We start from the raw sequence: 21,662 nt of genomic DNA, 5'->3' as shown, positions 1-21,662 counted from the left end.
TAATTGAAATCTAGTTAAAAAGTAATAATTCCCTAAGCAAAAACAACCAGTGATTCCACATGGGTGTTCTTCCTTCCAAGTAACTTTTCCTTAGGCATTTTTCCAACACTGAGGAAATGCAATCTACGCAAGGTGGCCTCCTGGTTTATTTTTGTGTGTTTGTTTTTTCACTTGAGGCCTCTTACCTCTTGGCTGGTCTTCATCTCTTGAATGTGGTCAGACAAAAACTGCACACAGTTCTCCAGGTCGAAGTAGACGAACCAGAGCTGGGGAGAGAAGCCATGACCGCTGAGGCTCAAAGCCAGCCCGACCCTGAACTCTCCATCCCTGACACTATCTTCCACCTCCTGCCTCTTTGCTGGAGTTCGGCCCTTCTGAGGACAAGCATGTTCTCTGCCGGGAACGTGCCATTCTGCTCTCTCCTCAGACTAGCGAAGTCTCCTTTGTACAGCTGGGAGAAAGATGGCTTTGTGTGCACATTTGGAAAAGGTCAAACCCTGTTCAAAATGGCTGCAGCTCCACTTCCTACAAGTCACTGAGCATCCCACAGAGATGCCAAAGCATCCCAGACATCACGTATCCACCTGGAGCTACCACCTTCATCCTCAGGGGCCGGGGTGCCTTGCTGTCTGGAACCCCACATACAAAGGAGTGAAACCCTTCAATCACCCATCCCCGCTGCTCAAGGCCAAGGGGGAGGAAATCCAACTGGGGTGCTCTGGGAGGAGGGGGGCAGGGTAAAAATTACTTCACCATTATCTCCCCTTCCTCCTCAACCTCAACAGTCCTCAGAAGGTCAAGTGTAACACAGCCAGGCCAAAACCCTCCAAGTTCACTTACGATATCTTGTCGACTCCATACCTGCCAACATCACAACTGAAGTTCTGCAAGAAGCTCGTAGTCCCTGCCTCAATGCCTCCAGCCACTGACCACTTCCTCTGAATCCCAGACCTCCTTCCTCCCAGTGACTGACCTGTGAGACCCAAGGTCACATCACCTTGCCAACGAGTCTCTCCACTTTCTTAACATCAAGGGACGCTTTTCAAAATGAATTTCTTTTTTGCCTTTTATTATGAAAACTTCCAAACAGATACAAAGGTGGAGCAAATGATGGGGCACCTGAGTGGCTCAGTCGGTTAAGCCTCTGACTTCGGCTCAGGTCATGATTGCACGGTTCATGAGTTCCAGCCCCGCATCAGGGTCTGTGCTGACGTCTCAGAGCCTGGAGCCTGCTTCGGATTCTGTGTCTCCCTCTCTCTGCCCCTACCCCACTCATGCTCTGTCTCTCTCTCAAGATAAAATAATCATTTTTTTTTTTAATTGGCGCGCCTGGGTGGCTCCATCAGTTGAGTGCCCGACTTTGGCTCAGGTCATGATCTCGCGGTTTGTGAATCTGCGCCCCACGTCGGGCTCTGTGCTGACAGCTCAGAGCCTGGAGCCTGGAGCCTGCTTTGGATTCTGTGTCTCCCCGTCTCTCAGCCCCTCCCCTGCTTATACTCTCTCTGTGTCTCTCAATAATAAATAAATGTTAAAAAAAATTTTTTTTTAATTTTTTAATGAAATAATTAACTTCCAGCTGCCCATCATCTTGGGTGGATCAGTGGTTCTCAGTTTATGCCTACTCTTTTTATTTTTTTTAATATTTTATTTATTTATTTGAGAGAGAGAAAGCACAAGAGTTCGGGGGTGCATAGAGAGGGAGAGAGAGCGAGAGAGAGAGAGAGAGAGAGAGAGAGAATCCCAAGCAGGCTCCAAGCTGTCAGCACAGAGTGATGTGGGGCTTGATCTCACGAACCTGAGCCAAAATCAATAGACAGACACTTAGCCGACCAAGCCACCCAGACACCCCAGTTCATGGCTACACTTGTTTTATCTTTACCCCCATCCATTACTCACCCAGGACACCTGGGTGTCCAACATCCCAGATGTTAGAGGAAATCCAAGGTATTGTATCAGCTCATCCTAAGATACCACAGTACTTTGAGACTGAAATTATTTTTTAAATTATTTATTTTAAAAGATGTCCCCAATTATTTTGAAAGGTGTGTCTATTCACTACTCATCCATCCATACATTCAGCTAACACTTTCCAAGTCATTCCTATGTGTCAATCTAAGAGGATTCACGGACAAATTGAAGACCCCCAGATTCCAGGAGCTCCCAGTCTATGATGTCACACTTGAACTGCCAGAAGTCCTGTGATGTCTCTGAGTTCACCACCCCCCCCCCCACACACACCTGATGTCAGGCAAGATCCCTTGTATCCTACACCATCTCAGGTGTGCGGGGCCCATGACACAGGGATCCACGCTTGTCTGTTCTCTGCTGCAGCCTCAGGACCTGGAACAGGGCCTGACACATACTAGGTTCTCGATAAATATTGGTAGGATGAACAGGTCATGTGCCCAAGGAGCTTCTTCCCAGGTCCCGCCCTCACGCGCCCTCCTGAACTCCAACTAGGCGAGGGGGACCAGTGAGAATGCAGAGGTAGCACTGAGGAGATCTATCAATCCCACTGGGCAGAGGCCAGCCAGGACCAGGAGACCTGGGCCCCAGCTATGTCCCAGACCCACTGTGTGACCTCTTACTAGTCACCTAAGGTCTACCCAGGGAGCCTGGGCCAAAGAAAAATGACCAAGCCAAGTGGACAAGGCCTCAGGGTCTGGCCTGCCTCTCCAAGAACCGTGCATGGGCTCCTTAGCCCCCGGCAGGGGCCTGGCACAGAAGAGGCCCCCTCTGTTTGCTGAATAAATGCTGAATGAGGAGTGTGGCTGAGACAGTCCTGCCCCATGCAGGTCCTAGGCTGCAGGCCACCACCCAGAGATGAGTCTCCAGGACAAAGTGCTGACACAGGGACAAAGGGCAGGGCTGGCCACGCTCATCCCATTAGCAGACGCTGAGACACCATGCCGCCCAGGAGAACATGCGGCCCTGTCCCCCACCAACCCAGCCCTCACGTGGGCCCCCAAGCAGAGGTCGCTGCCAGACACAGTACCTGAATCACACTCTGGCAGCCTTCCACCGTGTCCGTCACCCCCAGCAGCACCCGGTGCCTCAGGAGGGCTCCGTTGGCAGCCGCCAGCCTAAGGTCCGTGTTGGTGTTGGCCTAGAAGACAAACGCCAGGCTCACGGTCAGATCTCCACGCTGCCAGGGAGCTCTCAGGCCCTGAGCCACACCCACCTCTAGCAGCTGTCCCGCCTCTAGATACCATGGGGGCAATCCTGGCATCGAGACACCTCCATTGCTCCCCCTATAAAATGGGGTTGTGGGGTTTGCAGCCAATAAGTTCAATAGTGTCAGACAGCTCTGGGTAGAAGCCCAGCCCTGCTACTTCCCAGCTGGGTGGCCCTGGACAAGTGACGCTCCTTCCCTGAGTCCTGCTTTCTTCAGTTGTAGAATACGGACAATGTCCCCGCCTCCTAGAAACATGGTGAGGCTTAACTGGGACTGTGTGTGTGGAACACTTAATCCAGTGCCTGGGACACTGTCCGCTGTGCTGACAGAGATATCTGCTGGCGGTGGGGTGGATGGGTTTGAGCGCTTATTGTGAAGAGTGCCTGGCCCTCGGAAGGGGACTCTGGGAATCCAGCTCCCTCTTTTCCTACCCAAGCCAATCTGGCACCATGGATCGAGTTGACTAAGCAGATGTTAAGCAGCCCGGGGGAGGGGGGAGGAGGAGGAAGAAGCGTGTCAAGACCGAAGTGCTGGTTTGGAGAAGAGACTCTCTAAGGATTTAGAGAGGCAACCAGATGACAGCCCAGTGGAGGACAGTCAAAGTCCCCAGGAGTGTAAGGACTCCCTTAGAGAGCTTTTGGAAATGTGAGAAAGCCCTTTGGTTGTCACAGGGATGGTACAGGCAATGCTGGCACTTAGGGACAAGGACTGGGGATGCCTTCCACTGATGACAAAGTCCCATGAGAGACAATCCCACAATCGGAAGAGGGGTCTCCCGGCCTAACCAAACTCCACATTCCCCACCAGATGTGAACACAACTTGTAATTCTGACCGGCCAACCAGGTTCTATTTGACATGTAAACCTACGGTGTTGTTTTCTTTTTTGAAAGTTTACGTTTATTTATTTTGAGAGAAAGAGAGCAAGTGGGGGAGGGGCAGAGAGAGAGGAAGAGAGAGAATCCCAAGCAGGCTCCATGCTGTCAGCACAGAGCTCAATGTGGGACTCGAACTCACAAACCATTAGATCATGACCTGAGCCAAAATCAAGCGTCACATGCTTAACCAACTGAGCCACCCATGCCCCTTACATTGTTATTGTTGTTGTTGTTGTTTTTAAATGGGTCTAAAATATACTGAATTTTCTAGGAATGCTATGACTATGAAAACATGGGGTGATTATATTTTGTTTTGCCTAGAGTGTTAGTAAGGGTTATTCACCCTAACCTGTATCACCAAGAGTTCAAATCCTGGCTCTGTCTCTCACCCCCTGTACAACCTTGGGCAAACTACACCCCACTTCTCTGCCCCCACTTCCTCATCTCCAAAAGCGGAGATGGGGCGCCTGGTGGCTCAGTCGGTTAAGCGCCTGACTTCAGCTCAGGTCATGATCTCACAGTCTGTGAGTTCAAGCCCTGCATCGGGCTCTGTGCTGACAGCTCAGAGCCTGGAGCCTGCTTCAGACATGTGTCTCCCTCTCTCTCTCTGCCTCTCCCCTGCTCATGCTCTGTCTCTCTCTCGCTCGCTCTCAAAAATAAATAAACATTAAAAAAAATTGTTTAAGTGGAGAAAATCACACCTCCCTATAACAAGGGTTATAGCAAGGATGGAATGAGTCAACCCACATAGAACACTTGCAAGAATGAACACTGCATGCCTGTCAACTAATGATATCAGTTCAGTGACGATACTGAGTTGCAAACTTTGTCTTCCCCTGTTCTTTGTTGGCCACAGATATTTTTCAGAACTTCCCACATGCTTTAGCAACCTGCTTTACTCCGCCCGGGATACCACGCAGACTCTTGTGTGCCTTCACAAACCTCCCAGTCTTGAGAAAGGCTAATAATGCCCCAAACAAGGCGAAAATAAGGCAGTGTGTGCAAAATGCTAAGGCTCTCAAGGCTGCTATGGTACAAGGACACTAACAGGAAGAGGGACAGTGATGGTCGGGAAGGGGGAGTTGCGTGGTCCTGAGTGCTGAGGTATCTGAGGAGGAAGCAATCCTTGAGCTGAGGCAAGACCTGAGGAGCCTGTGTGACCGCAGACTGGTTACTCTACCTCTCTGAGCTTTGGCTTCCCCACGGGCAAACAGAGGCAACGATCATAACAGTTGATACTTATTGAACATCTACATTATATTAGGTACTATTATAAGCACTTTGCATACATTAACTCATTTAATTCTCCCCAAAATCTTCTGAGGGAGCTACGGTTATTATTTTTTTAATGTAAGCTCTACACCCAAAGTGGGGCTTGAAGTCACGACCCTGAGATCAAGAGTTGCATGTTCGACCAGCCGAGCCAGCCAGGTGCCCCAGGGGAGCTACAATTATTATCCCATTTTACAGATGAGAAACTAAGGCCACGAGAGGCAGAGTAATTACTTAGCTCCGGTTGCAGAGCTAGCCAACGGCAGAGATATCCTGCCGCCTCATATGCTTGGCGGGCGTAGACAGCCGGTGCCAAACACAGAGCACACAGCAGGCGCTCATTAAATGGTGGTCATTATTAGGAGTGAAGGAACCCCAAGGTTCCCTGACTGAACAAACACTGATGGCAGGGGGGCCACTGCATACCTGGGGCCCCCATGCTTTACCTCTGAGTAAAGACAGAGGATCTTATTCAACTCTGTGCCCTGTGCCTAGCACACTGCCTGGTACTTGCAGGGGCTTCATAAACACTGAGCAAGGCAGGAAGGGAGAGAAGAAGGTGGATAGCCACTGTGGGCATTCTCTAAACTGCATGAATTGCATCTGCACCCTTGAAGCACCTGCCAGCTGCCAGGTGTTTCGCTGGCTCTTGCTAAAGCAAAATAGTCTACTTTCTCCCTGCCCCAAGAGAAGTTTCTTGCGGCAGGAGCAGCCAGTTCAATTTATTTTTTATATGCCAAGCACCAGAGCCATGAAAGCTTCAACAGAGCCCAAGGGCAGCATTATTTTGTCAGCCTTGTCGCAAAGCCCAACAAAGATCTTTTCAGAATGATTAAGCCATAAAGTTCCTATTTGTCCCTCTCAGCACAAGAACTAAATGGAATTCACACCCCAAACTCTGACCACATTTCCCAGCATCCCTCTCCTCCTGAGTCAAGCCAGAATGGATCTCCAAATCCAACTCTGTGCCAGGTACTGGGAGGAGCTTCTTAAAGCAGCTGGGAAGACAGTGGAGGTGTGGTAGGCAGAGTGATGGCCCCCAACGGTGCCAAAGTCCTACTCCCCAGAACCTGTGAATATATAAAAGCAAAGGGGAATTAAGGTAGTAGATAAAATTAACGTTGCTAATTAGCTGACGTTAAAAAAGAGAGATTGTCCCAGATAATCCGGGCAGCTCAATGTAATCACAAGAGGCCTTAAAAGTAGACGAAGGAGGGATGCCTGGGTGGCTCAGTCAGGTAAGCATCCAACTTCAGCTCAGGTCATCATCTCGGGGGTCATGAGTTCGAGCCCCGCATCGGGCTCTGTGCTGACAGCTCAGAGCCTGGAGCCTGCTTCAGATTCTGTGTCTCCCTCTCTCTGTGCCCCTCCTGCACTCATGCTCTGGCTCTCTCAAAAATAAAGAAACATTTAAAAAACTAAAAAAAGGGGCGCCTGGGTGGCGCAGTCGGTTAGGCGTCCGACTTCAGCCAGGTCACGATCTCGCGGTCCGGGAGTTTGAGCCCCGCGTCGGGCTCTGGGCTGATGGCTCAGAGCCTGGAGCCTGTTTCCGATTCTGTGTCTCCCTCTCTCTCTGCCCCTCCCCCGCTCATGCTCTGTGTCTCTCTGTCCCAAAAATAAATAAAAAACGTTGAAAAAAAAAATTAAAAAAAAAAAAAAAAACTAAAAAAATAAAAATAAATGAAAGTGGAAGAAGGAGCCAAAAGAATCAAAGATATGGGAAGGTCTAGACCTGCCATTTCTGGCTTGGAAGATGGGCAGGGGGGTTATTGGCCAAAGAATGCAGGTGGCCCCCAGGACCTCGAAAAGGCAGCAAACTTCATTATCCCCTAAAGGCTCCAGAAAGGATGCAGCCCTGAAGTCCAGAACCATAAGATAATACAGTATGTTTTTTTAGCCACTGTGTTTATGGTAGTGTGATAGGGAGCCGTAGAATGCTAGTGCAGTAGGGTACTGACTGAGAACATGGCTTGGGATCTGAGCACTCTGGCCTTGAATCCCAACTCGGCCATTTACTAGTGTGAAAGGGCTCTGTAAACCCAAAACACCCTCTTCCCCTGTTCCAGACTCTCAAAACACAGCTTGCTTCCAGAAAAACAACCCACAGGGATTAGACAGGAAAGACAGAAAGGAATTAATCACACATGTGATTTCATTTCTTTCAGTCACTGGACTCATGGGCCCGCATGGTTGCAGAAATCCTTTGAGGCAGGGAAAAGAGAAAGATCAGACCTGGGCTTGTCCTGCCAGAAACACCCTTTCTGGAGGGAGCGTGGCTGGGGTCTCCGAACATCTCACCTTCCTCTGGTGTCTCTCGAAGATGAGCACGAGGGTCAGAGTCAGGCTCATGGCAGCCAGGGTCACGAGCAGCACACCTACCCAGTGGTTCCCCAGGGCAAACATCTGGCTGGTGGAGTAGATGTTAGCCCACACCACCACATAGAACACCTGCGAGAAGCCAGAGAAAGAGCGTGGTCAGGAATACCAGTCCTGGAATAAAGCAGCTCCATTCAAAGGGACACACTCTTTTGGACACGTCTGACGCCCTCCTTGGAGTCAAAGAGCTCACAGGGCCAGGAAGGGACTGATCAGGGTCTGTAGGAAGGAGCCCTTGTTCCCTGTCCATAAGCAACAGTAGAGAAAAGGGGTTAGGAATGGCTACTCTGGGGGCACCTGGGTAGCTCAGTCAGCTAAGCATCAGAGTCTTGATTTCGCCTCAGTTCATGATCTCATGGTTCATGAGTTTAAGCTCCACAGTGTGGAGCCTGCTTGGGATTCTGTCTCCCTCTCTCTCTGTCCCTCCCATGCTTTCTCTCTATCTCTCCTCAAAATAAATAAAAAGAAATTTTAAAAGAAAAAAGGATAGTTACTCTGAATTCTTGCTCACCTGGATTTTATTTTTTATTTTTCTAATTTATATCCAAATTATTTAACACACAGTATAATAATGATTTCAGGAGTAGAATTTAGTGATTCATCAGTTACATATAACACCCAGTGCTCATCCCAACAAGTGCCCTCCTTAATGCCCCTTGCCCATTTAGCCCATCCCCTACCCAACACCCCTCTAGCAACCCTCAGTCTGTTCTCTGCATTTAAGAGTCTCTTATGGTTTGTCTCTCCTTTTATCTTATTTTTCTTTCCTTTCTCCTATGTTCATCTGTTTTGTTTCTTAAACTCCACAAATGAGTGAGGTCATGATATTTGTCTTTTGGGCTCATTCCATACTTTATCTATTGTCAATAGCACCACCATAAACATTGGGTCACCCGGATTTTAAATAAAGCAGAAAAGGGCAGAAGGCCTGGGAGTGAAATAAATTTGAGTTAGAAGTCCACAGCGATCCTTCAACAGCTACGGGTGGCCTTGGACAAGTTATTAACAACACTAAGCCTCAGTTTTCTCAACTGTAAAATGGGGATAATACCTACTTCACAGGTTGTTATAAGGGTTAATCAGATAGCATATATAAGCTCAACACTTGTTGAAGAATTAACAAATGCCAGTAGCCGTTCCTTTCCCTTTTCTAGAAGCAGATGTGGGAGTCAAGAGTGCCATTTGGCGGGGTGCCTGGGTGGCTCAGTCAGTTGAGCATCTGACTTCAGCTCAGGTCATAATCTCACAGTTCACGGGTTTGAGACCTGCATCAAGCTCTGTGATGACAGCTCAGAGCCTGGAGCCTGCTTCAGATTCTGTTCCTCCTCTCTCTCTGCCCCTCCTCCACTCTTTCTCTGTCTGTCTCTCTCTCTCTCTCTCTCCCAAAAAAGAATAAACATTAAAAAAATTTTTTAAGAGTGCTATTTGACCATTTATATATACAGAGAAGCAGCAAATCAGAGTGGTTAAGGGCAAAGATGCTGAAACCAGACTGCCTGGGTTCAAGTACTGGTTCTGCCGTGTGTGTGTGTGTGTGTGTGTGTGTGTGTGTGTATAGGTGTACACAGATATTTATACGTATGTGTCTTCGATGAGTGTACATATACACATACGCATATATGTTTATACACACCCATGTATTTATGGTGAGAGCTGGAATGGACCTACCTGTTGTTGAACAGATGGGGAAACCAAGTCCCAGAGAGAAGACAAGTCTTTTTTTTTTTTTTAATTTTTTTTAACATTTTATTTATTTTTGAGAGACAGAGACAGAGTACGAGTAGGGGAGGGGCAGAGAGAGAGGCAGACACAGAACCCAAAGCAGGCTCCAGGCTCTGAGCTGTCAGCACAGAGCCCAACGTGGGGCTCAAACCCACAAACAGTGAGATCATAACGTGAGCCGAATTCAGACAATTAATCGACTGAGCCACTCAGGTGCCCCCCAGAGAGAAGACAAGTCTTAACCAAAGCCAGACATTGAGTCCAAAGTCTCAGTGGTGGGTCTGTAGATTCCCGGTCCCAAGCCCTGCCCTTAGTAAACCCTGCCTCCAATCCTTTCCCTGGGAATCTGGTTACGACTCTCTCCCATACATTTCCTCTTATACCAAATCCAGGTACACGTGTACTGCTCTATCCCAGGCGGCCGGGCCACCAGCCCCAGACCCGTTACCCACACCAAGAGGCTCCAGAACACAATGCCCAATTCAGCAGTGTGACGGGGGGTGGGCGCGGCAGGTCAGTGTGCGGCCCCCCTGCCTCCTTACCACAGCAAAGGCCAACCGCATGGGCCTGGAGTTGTAGATGATGTATCGCCTCACTTGGGGCTCCAAGAGGGCGCTTTCGGCCAAGCTCCTGTACTGGTCGGCGGGGACCTGCTTGGCCATGCAAGGGAAAGAGACCAATCAGCCACGGGGAACCACTCCCACCTCCTTCCTGCACGCAAGCATGTCATTTCCAGTTCATGGGACTGTCACATGGGAGGGGGACCAGGCACCTTCCAGGCTGCCCTGGAAGGCAGACTGAGGAGCTCGGAGCACTAGGAGTGGTAATCACAGAATGCAGCTCAGGAAAGGATGGGTGCCCTGGGGAGGTGGGGTAACTCGAGACCCAAGAGGACGCCCTTGGTTGGGGCGGGGGGGGGGGGGGGCGGATCTTGCAGCCCGAGGCACAGGACCTCACAGCAGACCCAAGAGAGCCTAACAGTTAAGGCACAGGCCCTAGAGTCAGTAGGCTGGGTCCAAACTTGGCTCTTCCATTCGCGTGCCAAGTAACCCCACTTCTCTGAGCCTCAGGTTCCTCATTTATAAAGTGTGGACAAGAACACGCACTTGTAGGGGTGGTGTGCATATGAAATAACATGATGCATATGCAATACTAACGTGTGTGTTGCAAAATAAGTATATGTGTACCATGTAGATACATACGGACATCTCGGGGGGGGGGGGGGCTCTGTTCTGCCTCCAGCGGTTATGTGTTACTTTGACAGATGTGTGTCATATCTAAGTGCACATGCACACTGGCCCAGTATGGTCCGGTCCATATGGACACTTGATACATGTGAGCAGGTACCAACACTGCAACACCAATAACGATAAATACCGCCCAAGGCTCTGAAAACTCGCATCTCTCTGCCCAAACAAAAATGGCATAGCACGTAAAGGCCCTGCGAGAGTGGACTGCTCAAGAAAACAGAATCGAACCATTAAAGATGATGTCTGGGAACACAGCAGAATAATATGTGGACTGTTTTCCCTGGTTAAGAAAACCCCATCTGAAGACAACTGTTGAAGAAAAATGTTCTTTTGTACAAAGGCTGACAGGAAACATGGCGTGATAAACCAGCCATTGTGCTGACGTGGGGTGAGTACCGTCAATGTGGAAAGTTTCCCTTCAAGTGATAACATGCTGATTTAAACAATAATGCAATTCAGTCCGAAAGAAGTGAACTCTAAAATCTGCAGGGCAAAATGAGCAGTGTATCTTTCCTGTCCACGGTCAGTCCACATTATTTTCCTTACTCGTCACAAACACCCTGTCTGATAGGTATTAATGTGGCCCTCATTTAATAGAGGATGAAACGGCCACCCGGAGAGGTTAATTCACCTGCTGAAAGCCACCCAGACAGATCTGCATCCAGACCTCTGATCTGAGAAGCCTAGGCTTCAAATCGCTGGGCTTCAAAGCACTGCATGATTATCTAATAAATTCACACACTCTTCCTTTGAATATACAGTTCCTTCTCCTAAAATGCCCTTCCTCTTGTCTATCGAGCAAACCCCTATTTTTCCCTCAAGCTCCCAGATCAAGCATCTGCTCCTGTGTGACGCTTTCGAAACCACCGCTCCCCCAGGCGAGCTCATCATTTTCTCCTGTGAAGGTCTTCGGTGCCTTGTACATGCCTCTGCCGCGGCATTCGTACCCTGCTGACCTGACCCGATCAGGCGCGAGTCCACCTCCTGTGCTGGGACCCATGAGCTGTGTGAGCACAGGCGCTGGGTCTGGCCACCTCTATGGACCCCAGTGCCCTGCACAGTGCCTGGCAAACAACGAGCGCCCCAAAACACGCACCTGTTAAGTGAAGTAACTGGGAGGAGGAGACACTCCTAATACATCTTCCTTATACCTCCCACCATACGGAGCCCAGAGTACGTGTTTAACAAATGTTTTGTGGACAACTGGATGAAAGGATAGGTGGACGGGCCAGCAGGTAGGTGGCTGGAAGGAGGGGAAAATGGCAGCGTGTCAATAAAACCCGCACTCACCTGAATGCCCCAGGTCTGCAGTTGCTCTTCTGCAGCGCCCAGATCGAAGGCGATGGGCGCACAGGTGTTGTCGATCCGCAGAACCGTGAGGACCTGGCCATTGCGGAGCTCTGAAAGCACACCAGAAGCTTCACCTGGCTGAGCGAGCACCACTGTGGACGAGCCCGGAGCCCAATGGCATCACCTCCTCTGGCCACGAGAACCTTCTCATGGCAAGGAGGGACGTGGTGGCGGTCCTCGAATCCCCACGCGAGAAGGACCGAACTTGACCAGAACCCCTGAGGAGGCAGAACTGAGAGCAGAGCCTGGAGGCTACCCGGACACAACGCAAGACCCTATAAAGGAAGAACCTCCCAAGAATGAGAGCTGTCCAGACAAAGAATTGGGAGTAGTGAGCTCCCCATCACAAAAGATTTTTTTTTTAATGTTTATTTATTTTGAGAGAGAGAGAGAGAAACAGCAAAGAATGAGCAAGGGAGGAGCTGAGAGAGAGGGAGAGAGAGAACCCTAAGCCATCAGCGTGGGGCCCGACGCAGGGCTCCATCTCGCGAACTGTGAGATCGTGACCTGAGCCAAAATCAAGAGTCAGATGCTTAGCCAGATGAGCCACCCAGGAGCCCCAGAAAAGATATTTAAGCAGACTGTACAACTAAGGACATGGAGAAGGTGATGTTTCAGACATTTGTATGAACACCACCACACAGGAAGCTCACCCAAATATTACATTCCCAGCGGGCTCCGTCTGACTGTGGTAGGCAGAACAATGAACCCCCAGACATGTCCCCGCCGTACTCCCCAGAACCCATGAATATGTTATGTTACACGGCGAAGGAGAATTAAGGTTACAGACAGAGTTAAAGTGGCTAATCCACTGGCCCGAAATAGGGGGGTTCTCCTGGGCTGTTGGGGTGGGCCCAATGTAATCACAAGCATCCTTAAAACTGGAAGAGAGAGGCAGCTGAAGGGTCAGGAGGGATGTGACCAGGGAAGAAAGAGACAGAGATGGAACACTGTTGCCTTTGAGGTGGAGGAAGGTTCACGGGCCAAGCAGTATGTGTGGCTTCTGGAAGCTGGAAACAGATTCTCCCTGCGCTCCTGAAGGAAGGCGGCCCTGCCGACACGGGGGCTTTAGCTCCGGGAAGCCAGCGTCAGACTTCCAGCTTCCAGAACTGTCAGAGGACGGATCTTTCGCCAGCCACTGTGTGGGCGGTAATTGGTTAGGGCAGCCACAGAAAACGAAGACACTGACTTACTGGTAACCCCTCCCCAGGGTATCTGCAACTCACTTGACAATTCAAAAGCACCAACTGAATTAAGCGTAACCTCACAAAACACCACACATCAACTCAGTCTGGCCACAAGCCAGGCAGGACGTCGACTAGGCCAGCCCAGTGAGGTCTGCTGGGGTGAAAGCCCCTGGGGACTGAAACCCCTCCGGCCCAGGGAGGAACAGCCAAGGAATGAAGCTAAATCTACCTTCTGCTACTCGTAGAGAGAATCTGGACAGAAGGATCCAGATGTCCTTCCACCACAGCAGGAGGTCCCCTGTCAGCAGCCACGCAGCTGGGGTGGGCAGGAGAGGGGGGATCCCCAGTGTTCAGCCATGCGAGGCTGGGCCTGGATATGCTGGCACATTTTCTGTGGGCGAGGCTTAGAAAATGGGGCAGCGTGAAGAGATTAAACCATAAATACATTATCTGCTGGCCCAAACTTCCTGTCACCTGAGCCTAGCTCTGGGCAATATGTCTTTTTTTTTTTTTTTTAATTTTTTTTAATGTTTATTTATTTTTGAAGGAGAGAGAGACAGAGCATGAGAGGGTGAGGGGCAGAGAGAGAGGGAGACACAGAATCCGAAGCAGGCTCCAGGCTCTGAGCTGTCAGCACAGATCCCGGCGCGGGGCTTGAACTCACGAACTGTGAGATCATGACCTGAGCCGAAGTCGGACGCTTAACCGACTGAGACACCCAGGCGCCCCTGAGTCTTTAAAACCAAATGACTAGCCCTACCTTCCTGACAATTCCTGCCCCACCCCCGCCATTGTCTCCACCTCCTCACTCAGCCCCTCTCTGGGCCCTGCCAGCTGGGCCAACAAAATGTCTCTCAACTCCACGCACCTCCTGGCATCTCCACCACAACCCAGGCCAGGCTACCTTCACCTCTCCCTCGTGCCCTTTGGCAGCCTCCTCACTGGTTTCTCCAAACCTACCTGCTTACAATGCATTCTCCACGCATTGGCCAGTGCGTGAACCGGATGCTCTCAGTCCTCCGAGTAAAACTTTCAATAGCTTTTTGGTGTTCTACTGACAAAAACCAACCTCCTTACCACACTCGCTCAGCCCTCTGAAGAACCAGCCTCCTGCCAAACTCACCTCGAGCCATTCAGCTTCCTTCTGTGGAAGGCCAGCGTCCTTCGTTCTTGGAACAAGCAGTGTTCACTCCCACCCCAGGGCCTTTGCAAATGCTGTTCCCTTTCCCTAGAACACTTCCGCTGGGCTTCACCCAGTGAAATCCTATTCATCATTGATATTCCAGCTCATTAACCACCTCTCAAGGGAGTCTTCCCTGACACTACACCCCAACAGATCAAATCCTTCTGCTAAACCTACTCAGAACTGCTCTTCAAAGGAGTACATATTCAAAGATAAGTACATACGCTTGCAATTATTTGCTTACATAGGTTTTCAACTAATTGATTAAAGTCTATCCCCCAATGTGGGAGACTATGTACTCCCACACCGGTTCTGCTCAACACTGAATCCCGGAGCTGGGTTCATACCTGCCATACAGTAGGCACTAAATAAATGTTTGATGCATAAATGAATTGACACGACAGAACCCTGGCCCCTAACCCCCAATTAGAGTTCTTTTTTTATGTCTTTTTTTTTATCATCTGTCATCTCAAGGGTAAAAGAACATTGGATGCCCTGCCAAAAAGAACTTTATTTGCTTTCTTTTCTTTTTTTTTTTCTCTCTTTTTTAAGTTTTTGCAAGAAGGAAGGGGTGTGGAGGCAAGGTGGGGAGCCAAGGAAAGTATAAGCTAGACAGCTAGCTATAGGAGTCAAAGTGTAGCCCAGCCTCTCGCTCACAGAGTAACCACGAAAAAGTGATCTAGGGACGCCTGGGTGGCTCAGTCGGTTGAGCGTCTGACTTCGGCTCAGGTCACAATCTCACGGTCTGTGAGTTCGAGCCCCGTGTCGGGCTCTGTGCTGACAGCTCAGAGCCTGGAGCCTGCTTTGGATTCTGTGTCTCCCTCTCTCTCTGCCCTTCCCGGCTCATGCTCTGTCTCTCTCTGTCAGAGACATTAAAACATTAAAAACAAAAATAAACATTAAACATTAAAAAAACATTTAAAAAAAGAAAAAGTGATCTAAATCCCTGGCCTGCTTCCTCGCTTGGAGGGGGATCATATCATCACACGCAGCTTTGCAGAGATGGTGAAAATAAATGCTCGGAGAAACACAGGGGTTGAATAACTGGCCACTGTCGTTGCCAATTTAAAAGCAAGCTTGTTGGGACTCAAAAGTTACAGTAAAGCAACCCATGCATGGATTTAGTTGTATTCGTTCTTACCCTCCCACTCCTGGATTTAAGGTGGCTTTATAAAAATAAAATATGAAAACAGGCACCTGGTTGGCTCAGTTGGTTAAGCATCCAACTTTGGCTCAGGTCATGATCTCGCGGTTTGTGAGTTCAAGTCCTGCATTGGGCTCTGTGCTGACAGCTCAGAGCCTGGAGCCTGCTTTGGATTCTGTGTCTCCCTCTCTCTCTGCCCCACCCCCACCTGCATTCTGTTTCCCTCTCTCAAAAATAATAAATAAATAAATAAATAAATAAATAAATAAATAAATAAATATAAAATTAGATTTAAAAATAAGCAAGTGTGGGGCACTTGGATGGCTCAGTTGGCTAAGCATCCAACTTCAGCTCAGGTCATGATCTCGTGGTTTGCGGATTCAAGCCCCACGTCGGGCTCTGTGCTGATAGCTCAGGGCCTGGAGCCTGCTTCGGATTCTGTGTCTCCCTCTCTCTCTGCCCCACCCCCACCTGCACTCTGTTTCTCTCTGTCAAAAATAATAAATATATAAATAAATAAATAAATAAATAATAAAATATGAAAAGATAAAATTATAAAATTAGATTTAAAAATAAGCAAGTGTGGGACGGTTGGGTGGCTCAGTTGGTTAAGCTCAGGTCATGATCTCGTGGTTTGTGGATTCGAGCCCCATGTCGGGCTCTGTGCTGATAGCTCAGGGCCTAGAGCCTGCTTCGGATTCTGTGTCTCCCTCTCTCTCTGCTCTTCCCCTGCTCTCTCTCTCTCTCAAAAATAAATAAAGATTTAAAAAATAATAATAATAAAAATTAAAAAAATAAAAATAAGCAAGCGAGAGAAACTAGACAAAAAGAAAATAAAGGCAGAAATGAGTTTGCATAAGGTACAATAAGAATAGCTTCTAAGTATTGAGCCCTTACCAGGCACCAGGCACAGGGCTGGGGCTTCATGGTCCTAATCTCATTTCATCCTCCAAGAGCCCTAAAAGGTGGGTACCACTGTCAGAGAAAAGGGAACAGAGCCTCTGAAAGGCGAATAGACCTGTCCGAAGTCACCAGAGGAAATGAAAGTAAGAAACACGGGCAAAGGCAGTGCCCAAAACTCGGGCGGTCACACCGGGTGGGGCCACAGACCAGCACCCCATTTCACGGCATAGCACAGAAAACCCATGTGGACCGGGGTGCTAGGCATGGAGAACACCAGCTGCTTCCCTACACTGGCTCTTTGCACACCAAAGACTCTGGAGGATGACTCTCTTTGTCTTTCAAACCAAGTTCCTGGATTCCTGGCAATAATCTCTCTCATCTGTTCCTTAGAGTGGGAACAGTAAGTCTCTACTTAGAAGTACTTTTATTACACCTAGATAAGAAAAAGAACTTGAAAAGTGACCAAAGGAATGGGCATTCACAGGTGTGTGTGCACACGTGTGTGTGTGTGTGTGTGTGTGTGTGTGTGTGTGTAAACTGTTTTACCAATAACAGTAGTAGAAGAAACCCTTGTTTTTAAGTAGTCAAGTTTCAAATCATCTAAGTAACCAGCCGCAATTCAAAATGCCAATGCCCAGCCACCCATTCATTCTGTTCATTCAACAAAACACGTACTGAGCATCTACGACAGGCCAAGCCTGTGCTAGGTACTGCAAATGCAGGAATGAACAAGACAACACAGAGCCCCTGCCCTCGTGGAACTTACATTCTAGTAGGGAAGCTGGAGATTCAACACTTTATCACACAGGTCAGCGTTTAATTACAGACTATGCTAAGTGCTATGGGGAGAAGCAGGAATATATCAGGGAGTCCTGGCTTAGGCTGGGGCATCAGGAGAGAATTCCCTATAGAAGGGATATTTGAACTGAGCTCTGAAGCATGAGTGGAAATTAATCAGAAGAAAGGAGGTAGGGAAAGAGCATAACAAGCTGAAGAAAGAGCAGATGCAAAGGCCCTGAGGCAGGACAGCATGGCAGGAACAAAAAACGGGTAGCAGGAGCCACTAAGGCAGGCCTTGCAAGCCAGCGATTGACAGATCTTCACACTAAGCCCCATAGGAAACACTGAAGCAGAAAGTGACATGGTCTGTTCTGCATTTTTAAAAGGTCACTCTAAATGTCACATAAATGGAAGAGGCAAGAAGGAGAGATCAGCTAGGAAGATACGGCAGGGATCCAAGCAGAAGGTGACAGCGATTTGGTCTAACAAGATGGTGATAGAGAGAATGGGGAGAAATGACAGACAGGCCTAGAAATGTATCCTAAAATGCCCACCCCTAGCTAAAGGCTCTCCTGTGTCCTTCACTCCCCTCCCCTCCATTGTGCTATGTGAGTCCAGCCCAGCATCCTGGGGAGAAGGGAGGGAAATAAAGGGTCATGACCTTACCTTGCCCCCAGCCTGGGGGACGCCCTCCAGGCAAGGCATTCCAGCCAGGGGAGGAGGTGGGCAACGGGCCGGCTGCCCCACTGGGGCCCATCTGAGGTTCGCAGGCCATGGCAAAGAGCCAGCTGGGTTTCTACTTCCCCATCTTAGAGCTGTGGTTCATTCTGGAGCGGCCAACTCAGCTTCACTTGCCTTCAGAAAACAGCACAGGAAAGAACTTCAGGCCTGGGCAGGCTGGGCTTCTTGGCCTTGCCAAGGCCAAAGTCATCCCAAAACCAGAGAGAGCCACCAGGAGTCTTTCCACTGACTTTGCTCTTTCCGTCTTGCTGAGGAACATTCTCAGGAGTGAAGAGGAGGAAATAAAACCCTCCAAGGGAGAACTGAGAACTTCCCTGTGGTCTTGGGTCTTCTCTAGCTCAGACACATCCAGACACTCACTTGGAACTCATGAAATGACCAGGCCCCACTCCCAGGCATCTGGGAGTTCTGTTCCCTTATTCAGAGCACCCAGGCAACCAGGCACAGAACTAGTATATTCATCACGGGGAGCCTTATTTATACAAAGGATCTCAAACAGCTTTCCAGAAGACATTGCAAAATACAAATGAGAAAAAAAAAAATCAGGATGGTAGGAAATACAGAAGAAAGAAAGAAAGAAAGAAAGAAAGAAAGAAAGAAAGAAAGAAAGAGAAAGAGGAAGGAAGGAAGAAAGAGGAAAAAAGGAAGGAAGAAAGAGGAAGAAAGGAAGGAAGAAAGAGAAAAGGAAAGAAGAAAAGAAAAAAGGAACAAAGGAAGGAAAAAAGAAAGAAGGAAGGGAGAAAGAAAAGAAGGAAGGGAGAAAGAAAAGAAGGAAGGAAGAGAAAGAAAGAAAGAAAGAAAGAAAGAAAGAAAGAAAGAAAGAAAGAAAAAATGAGAACCATGAAGAACGAAAATAACCAGATATTCAGGCAATCAAGGTCCCCAGCAGAGGCAGTGGAAGTTTCTGCTGAAGAGCATGGGCTCCAGGTTCAGACTAACCAGTTTAAACAACGGTTCTACTACCTACGAGTTAAGTAAACTTGGGCAAGTGGTTTAACCTCAAAGAGATTTAGCTCCCTATCCTCAAACAATGGTACCTTCCCCACAAGGCTGTCACGAAGAATCAGTGCGGTGATACATATAAAGGGCAGACAAGGGCCTCTGGAACAAAGGACACATCCCACAAATACTAGCTCTCACTGTTGCTGCTTTGAGGTTTGGCACAGTTGTCACGCCTAAGCCAAGAATTTGGTTTTGAGCTTCCAGGTGGCCAAAGCTAAAACAGAAATACTGTCAGTTAAATAGTTCCTGTTCTCTATTAGGAGATGAGAAACAGGAGGGTGAAGAAGGCAATGCATCCTCCTGGCATTTAGCGCTAAAAGACCTTGGAAACACTTCCAAAGTCTCAGGAGTTGGGTCAGTGACAGCACAGTGGGCATGGCCATGACCCTAAGCCACTGTCGTCAACAAAGCAGCAATGTCCTTCATGGGGATTCTCTTGAAGCCAAAGCAGAGTCCTCAGTGCCACACACTGGCTGGAGCCCGCACTTACTCTCTCTGTGTCTGCCGGGGGCCCTGAAAATTACCCATCACCAAGGAAAACCTTGCCTACATCCCTGGGATGACACCCCAGCCTTGCTAACCATCTTGGTGAAAGTCCAGTAGAGTCGGTTTTTGCTGCCATGGTTCCTGATGCTGGTGAAAACAAGTGTCCCCTGTCGGGGGCACACATCTGCTTAATTCCAAGCTGGCCCGAGGGAGAATCACCACTGCTCAGATCTCCAAAAGAGAGGAGGCTGACTCCCACACCCTCACCACCCTCTGTTTCTCTCGGTCTTTTAAAAAGGACCGGCTACATAATTTGTGGGGCCTCCTGCATAATGAAAATGTGGGGTCCCCTTTTCAAAAATGACAAAGAGGGGCGCCTGGGTGGCGCAGTCGGTTAAGCGTCCGACTTCAGCCAGGTCACGATCTCGAGGTCCGTGAGTTCGAGCCCCGCGTCGGGCTCTGGGCTGATGGCTCAGAGCCTGGAGCCTGTTTCCGATTCTGTGTCTCCCTCTCTCTCTGCCCCTCCCCCGTTCATGCTCTGTCTCTCTCTGTCCCAAAAATAAATAAACGTTGAAAAAAAAAAAATTAAAAAAAAAAAAAAAAAAATGACAAAGAATTTCAAGATGGTCACAGCAGAGCATTAACCCAGATTGGGGGCGGGGGGCTTTCTAAGTGGGGGGCCATGTGTCTGAGCAGGCTGCAGGCACCTCAAGTCAGCAGGGACTTTAAGCTCCAGAAGATCACTTGGGGTCACTAACCTGCCCTGTACCCAGCTCTGAGGCCACAAAGTAACAAAATGTTATGAAAAAGCAATGACTTGAATACCCAAGAGCCTGGATTTGAATCCCTGCTCAGCCACTCACATGCTCTGTGGCAAGGTTCTTAATTCCCTGAGCCTTGCTGTCTCATCTGTAAGATGGGAACAGGGAATCCTCCCTGGCATGGCTGCTGCAGGGATGACAGAAAGAGATACAGGCATGACATCCAGGACCCTGCTCACCAAGCAGGCCTCTTTCCTCAGAAAGAGAGAAAACTCAGAGTCAAAGATATAAAGAGACCTGCCCATGACAGGGTGGCTGGAAGATGTAGGTAGGACCAAGAGGGGAACCGAAGTCCAAGCGCATAATTCCTAGGCCCTGAGCCGCAGGACCCAGGTCTGGCCATCTCTCAGCCTGTTCTTTAATGCACCTTAAAGGAAAGAAAAGAAAAAAAGACAGAGAGAGTGGGTCCAGGGAGGCTATGTCTCCCAGGCATGGTGCACAACAAATTCCTGCTGGCTTCTGAGATGCTGATCCCCCCCCCCTCCACCACCACCAATGCCTGCCCACAGCAGGCATTCCCAAATACTGCTCTGCATTAACCAGACTATGGCACCACCCCTTACTTCCTTCCTCTTATCTTACATGCCCCAGAAGCACAAAACCAACAACAACAGCCCAAGGAAGCCTACCCTGCACCTGGCAATTTCTGAAGCCCTTCCCCATCTCCTCTGATCATCTCCTGGGCCCATGAGGCGAACATAAACCTTAGACCCATTTCCCAGACCAGAAACCCGGGGCCGTCATAGCTAGCAGCCTGCAGCCCAGAGAAGCTGTTCAGGAGTCTCAGAAAGGCCTGTGGGACCCAGGTGCCTGCCCTCCCTCCTCCAGGCAGGAGGGACCACCCACAAGCTGGAGCTGCCCAGACACTCTTCCCCTATGGAAAGTTTCCATTAGTTGCAAAATCCCACAACTTGGCATTGTCTTTGAGAAGCAATCCCAGCATCCCAGTTGGCCCAATAAGCTTCCCACAAAGTCTCAATCAGAAGTCATTCATTTGCCTGATAATGTGTAATGGTTAAAAGGTACCTGTATAGTTGTACCATTTCCCTCCTGTGTGACCTGGAGCAAGTCACTTAACTTCTCTCTGCCTCACTTTCTTTACATGTAAAGGGTGATAATAATGGTAACTGAGACTAAAACTGTTTGTGCATGTAAATCACTCAGAGCAGCACGGGGCATATAGGCATCACCGAAGGAATACACCTATCACTATTTTTACTCCACCAACATTCCCTAAGAACCTTGAAGTGTCAGGCCCTGTGCTTTCTTGACTCTAACACCAAAAGTAAAATCTTAAATCCTTGGTCACCCCTCCCTGCTGGGGAATCCCATATGGTGGGAAAGTTGAACTCTGAAAGGGAAATAAATAATGACCAAACTAGGCAGGCAAAGGG

The 21,662-nt window shown here is 49.0% G+C and overlaps 1 protein-coding gene across 2 annotated transcripts in view; it reads right to left on the bottom strand.

The window, feature by feature from the left end:
* TMEM268 (transmembrane protein 268) overlaps window positions 1–21,662 on the bottom strand; it is a 29,487-nt gene that overhangs the window by 6,602 nt on the left and 1,223 nt on the right. For both annotated transcript variants that reach the window (XR_006960166.1, XM_047068460.1), the window contains exons 2-7: window positions 17,885–18,073; window positions 11,962–12,071; window positions 9,964–10,071; window positions 7,622–7,771; window positions 2,996–3,106; window positions 186–266 (exon numbers count right to left, since the gene is read on the bottom strand). Coding sequence is in view for 1 of the 2 variants with exons in the window: in XM_047068460.1 (XP_046924416.1) it covers window positions 186–266; window positions 2,996–3,106; window positions 7,622–7,771; window positions 9,964–10,071; window positions 11,962–12,071; window positions 17,885–17,993 (669 nt within the window). In the remaining variant the exon portion in view is untranslated. The remainder of the gene's footprint in view (window positions 1–185; window positions 267–2,995; window positions 3,107–7,621; window positions 7,772–9,963; window positions 10,072–11,961; window positions 12,072–17,884; window positions 18,074–21,662) is intronic.

Source organism: Lynx rufus, unplaced genomic scaffold, assembly GCF_022079265.1.
Source record: "Lynx rufus isolate CCGP_SWC_20201006 ecotype Redwood Valley unplaced genomic scaffold, mLynRuf1.p SCAF_10, whole genome shotgun sequence".
Classification (NCBI taxonomy): Eukaryota; Metazoa; Chordata; class Mammalia; order Carnivora; family Felidae; genus Lynx; species Lynx rufus.
Note: the sequence above shows the minus strand (reverse complement) of the source record. Positions and strands in the feature narration are given on the sequence as shown.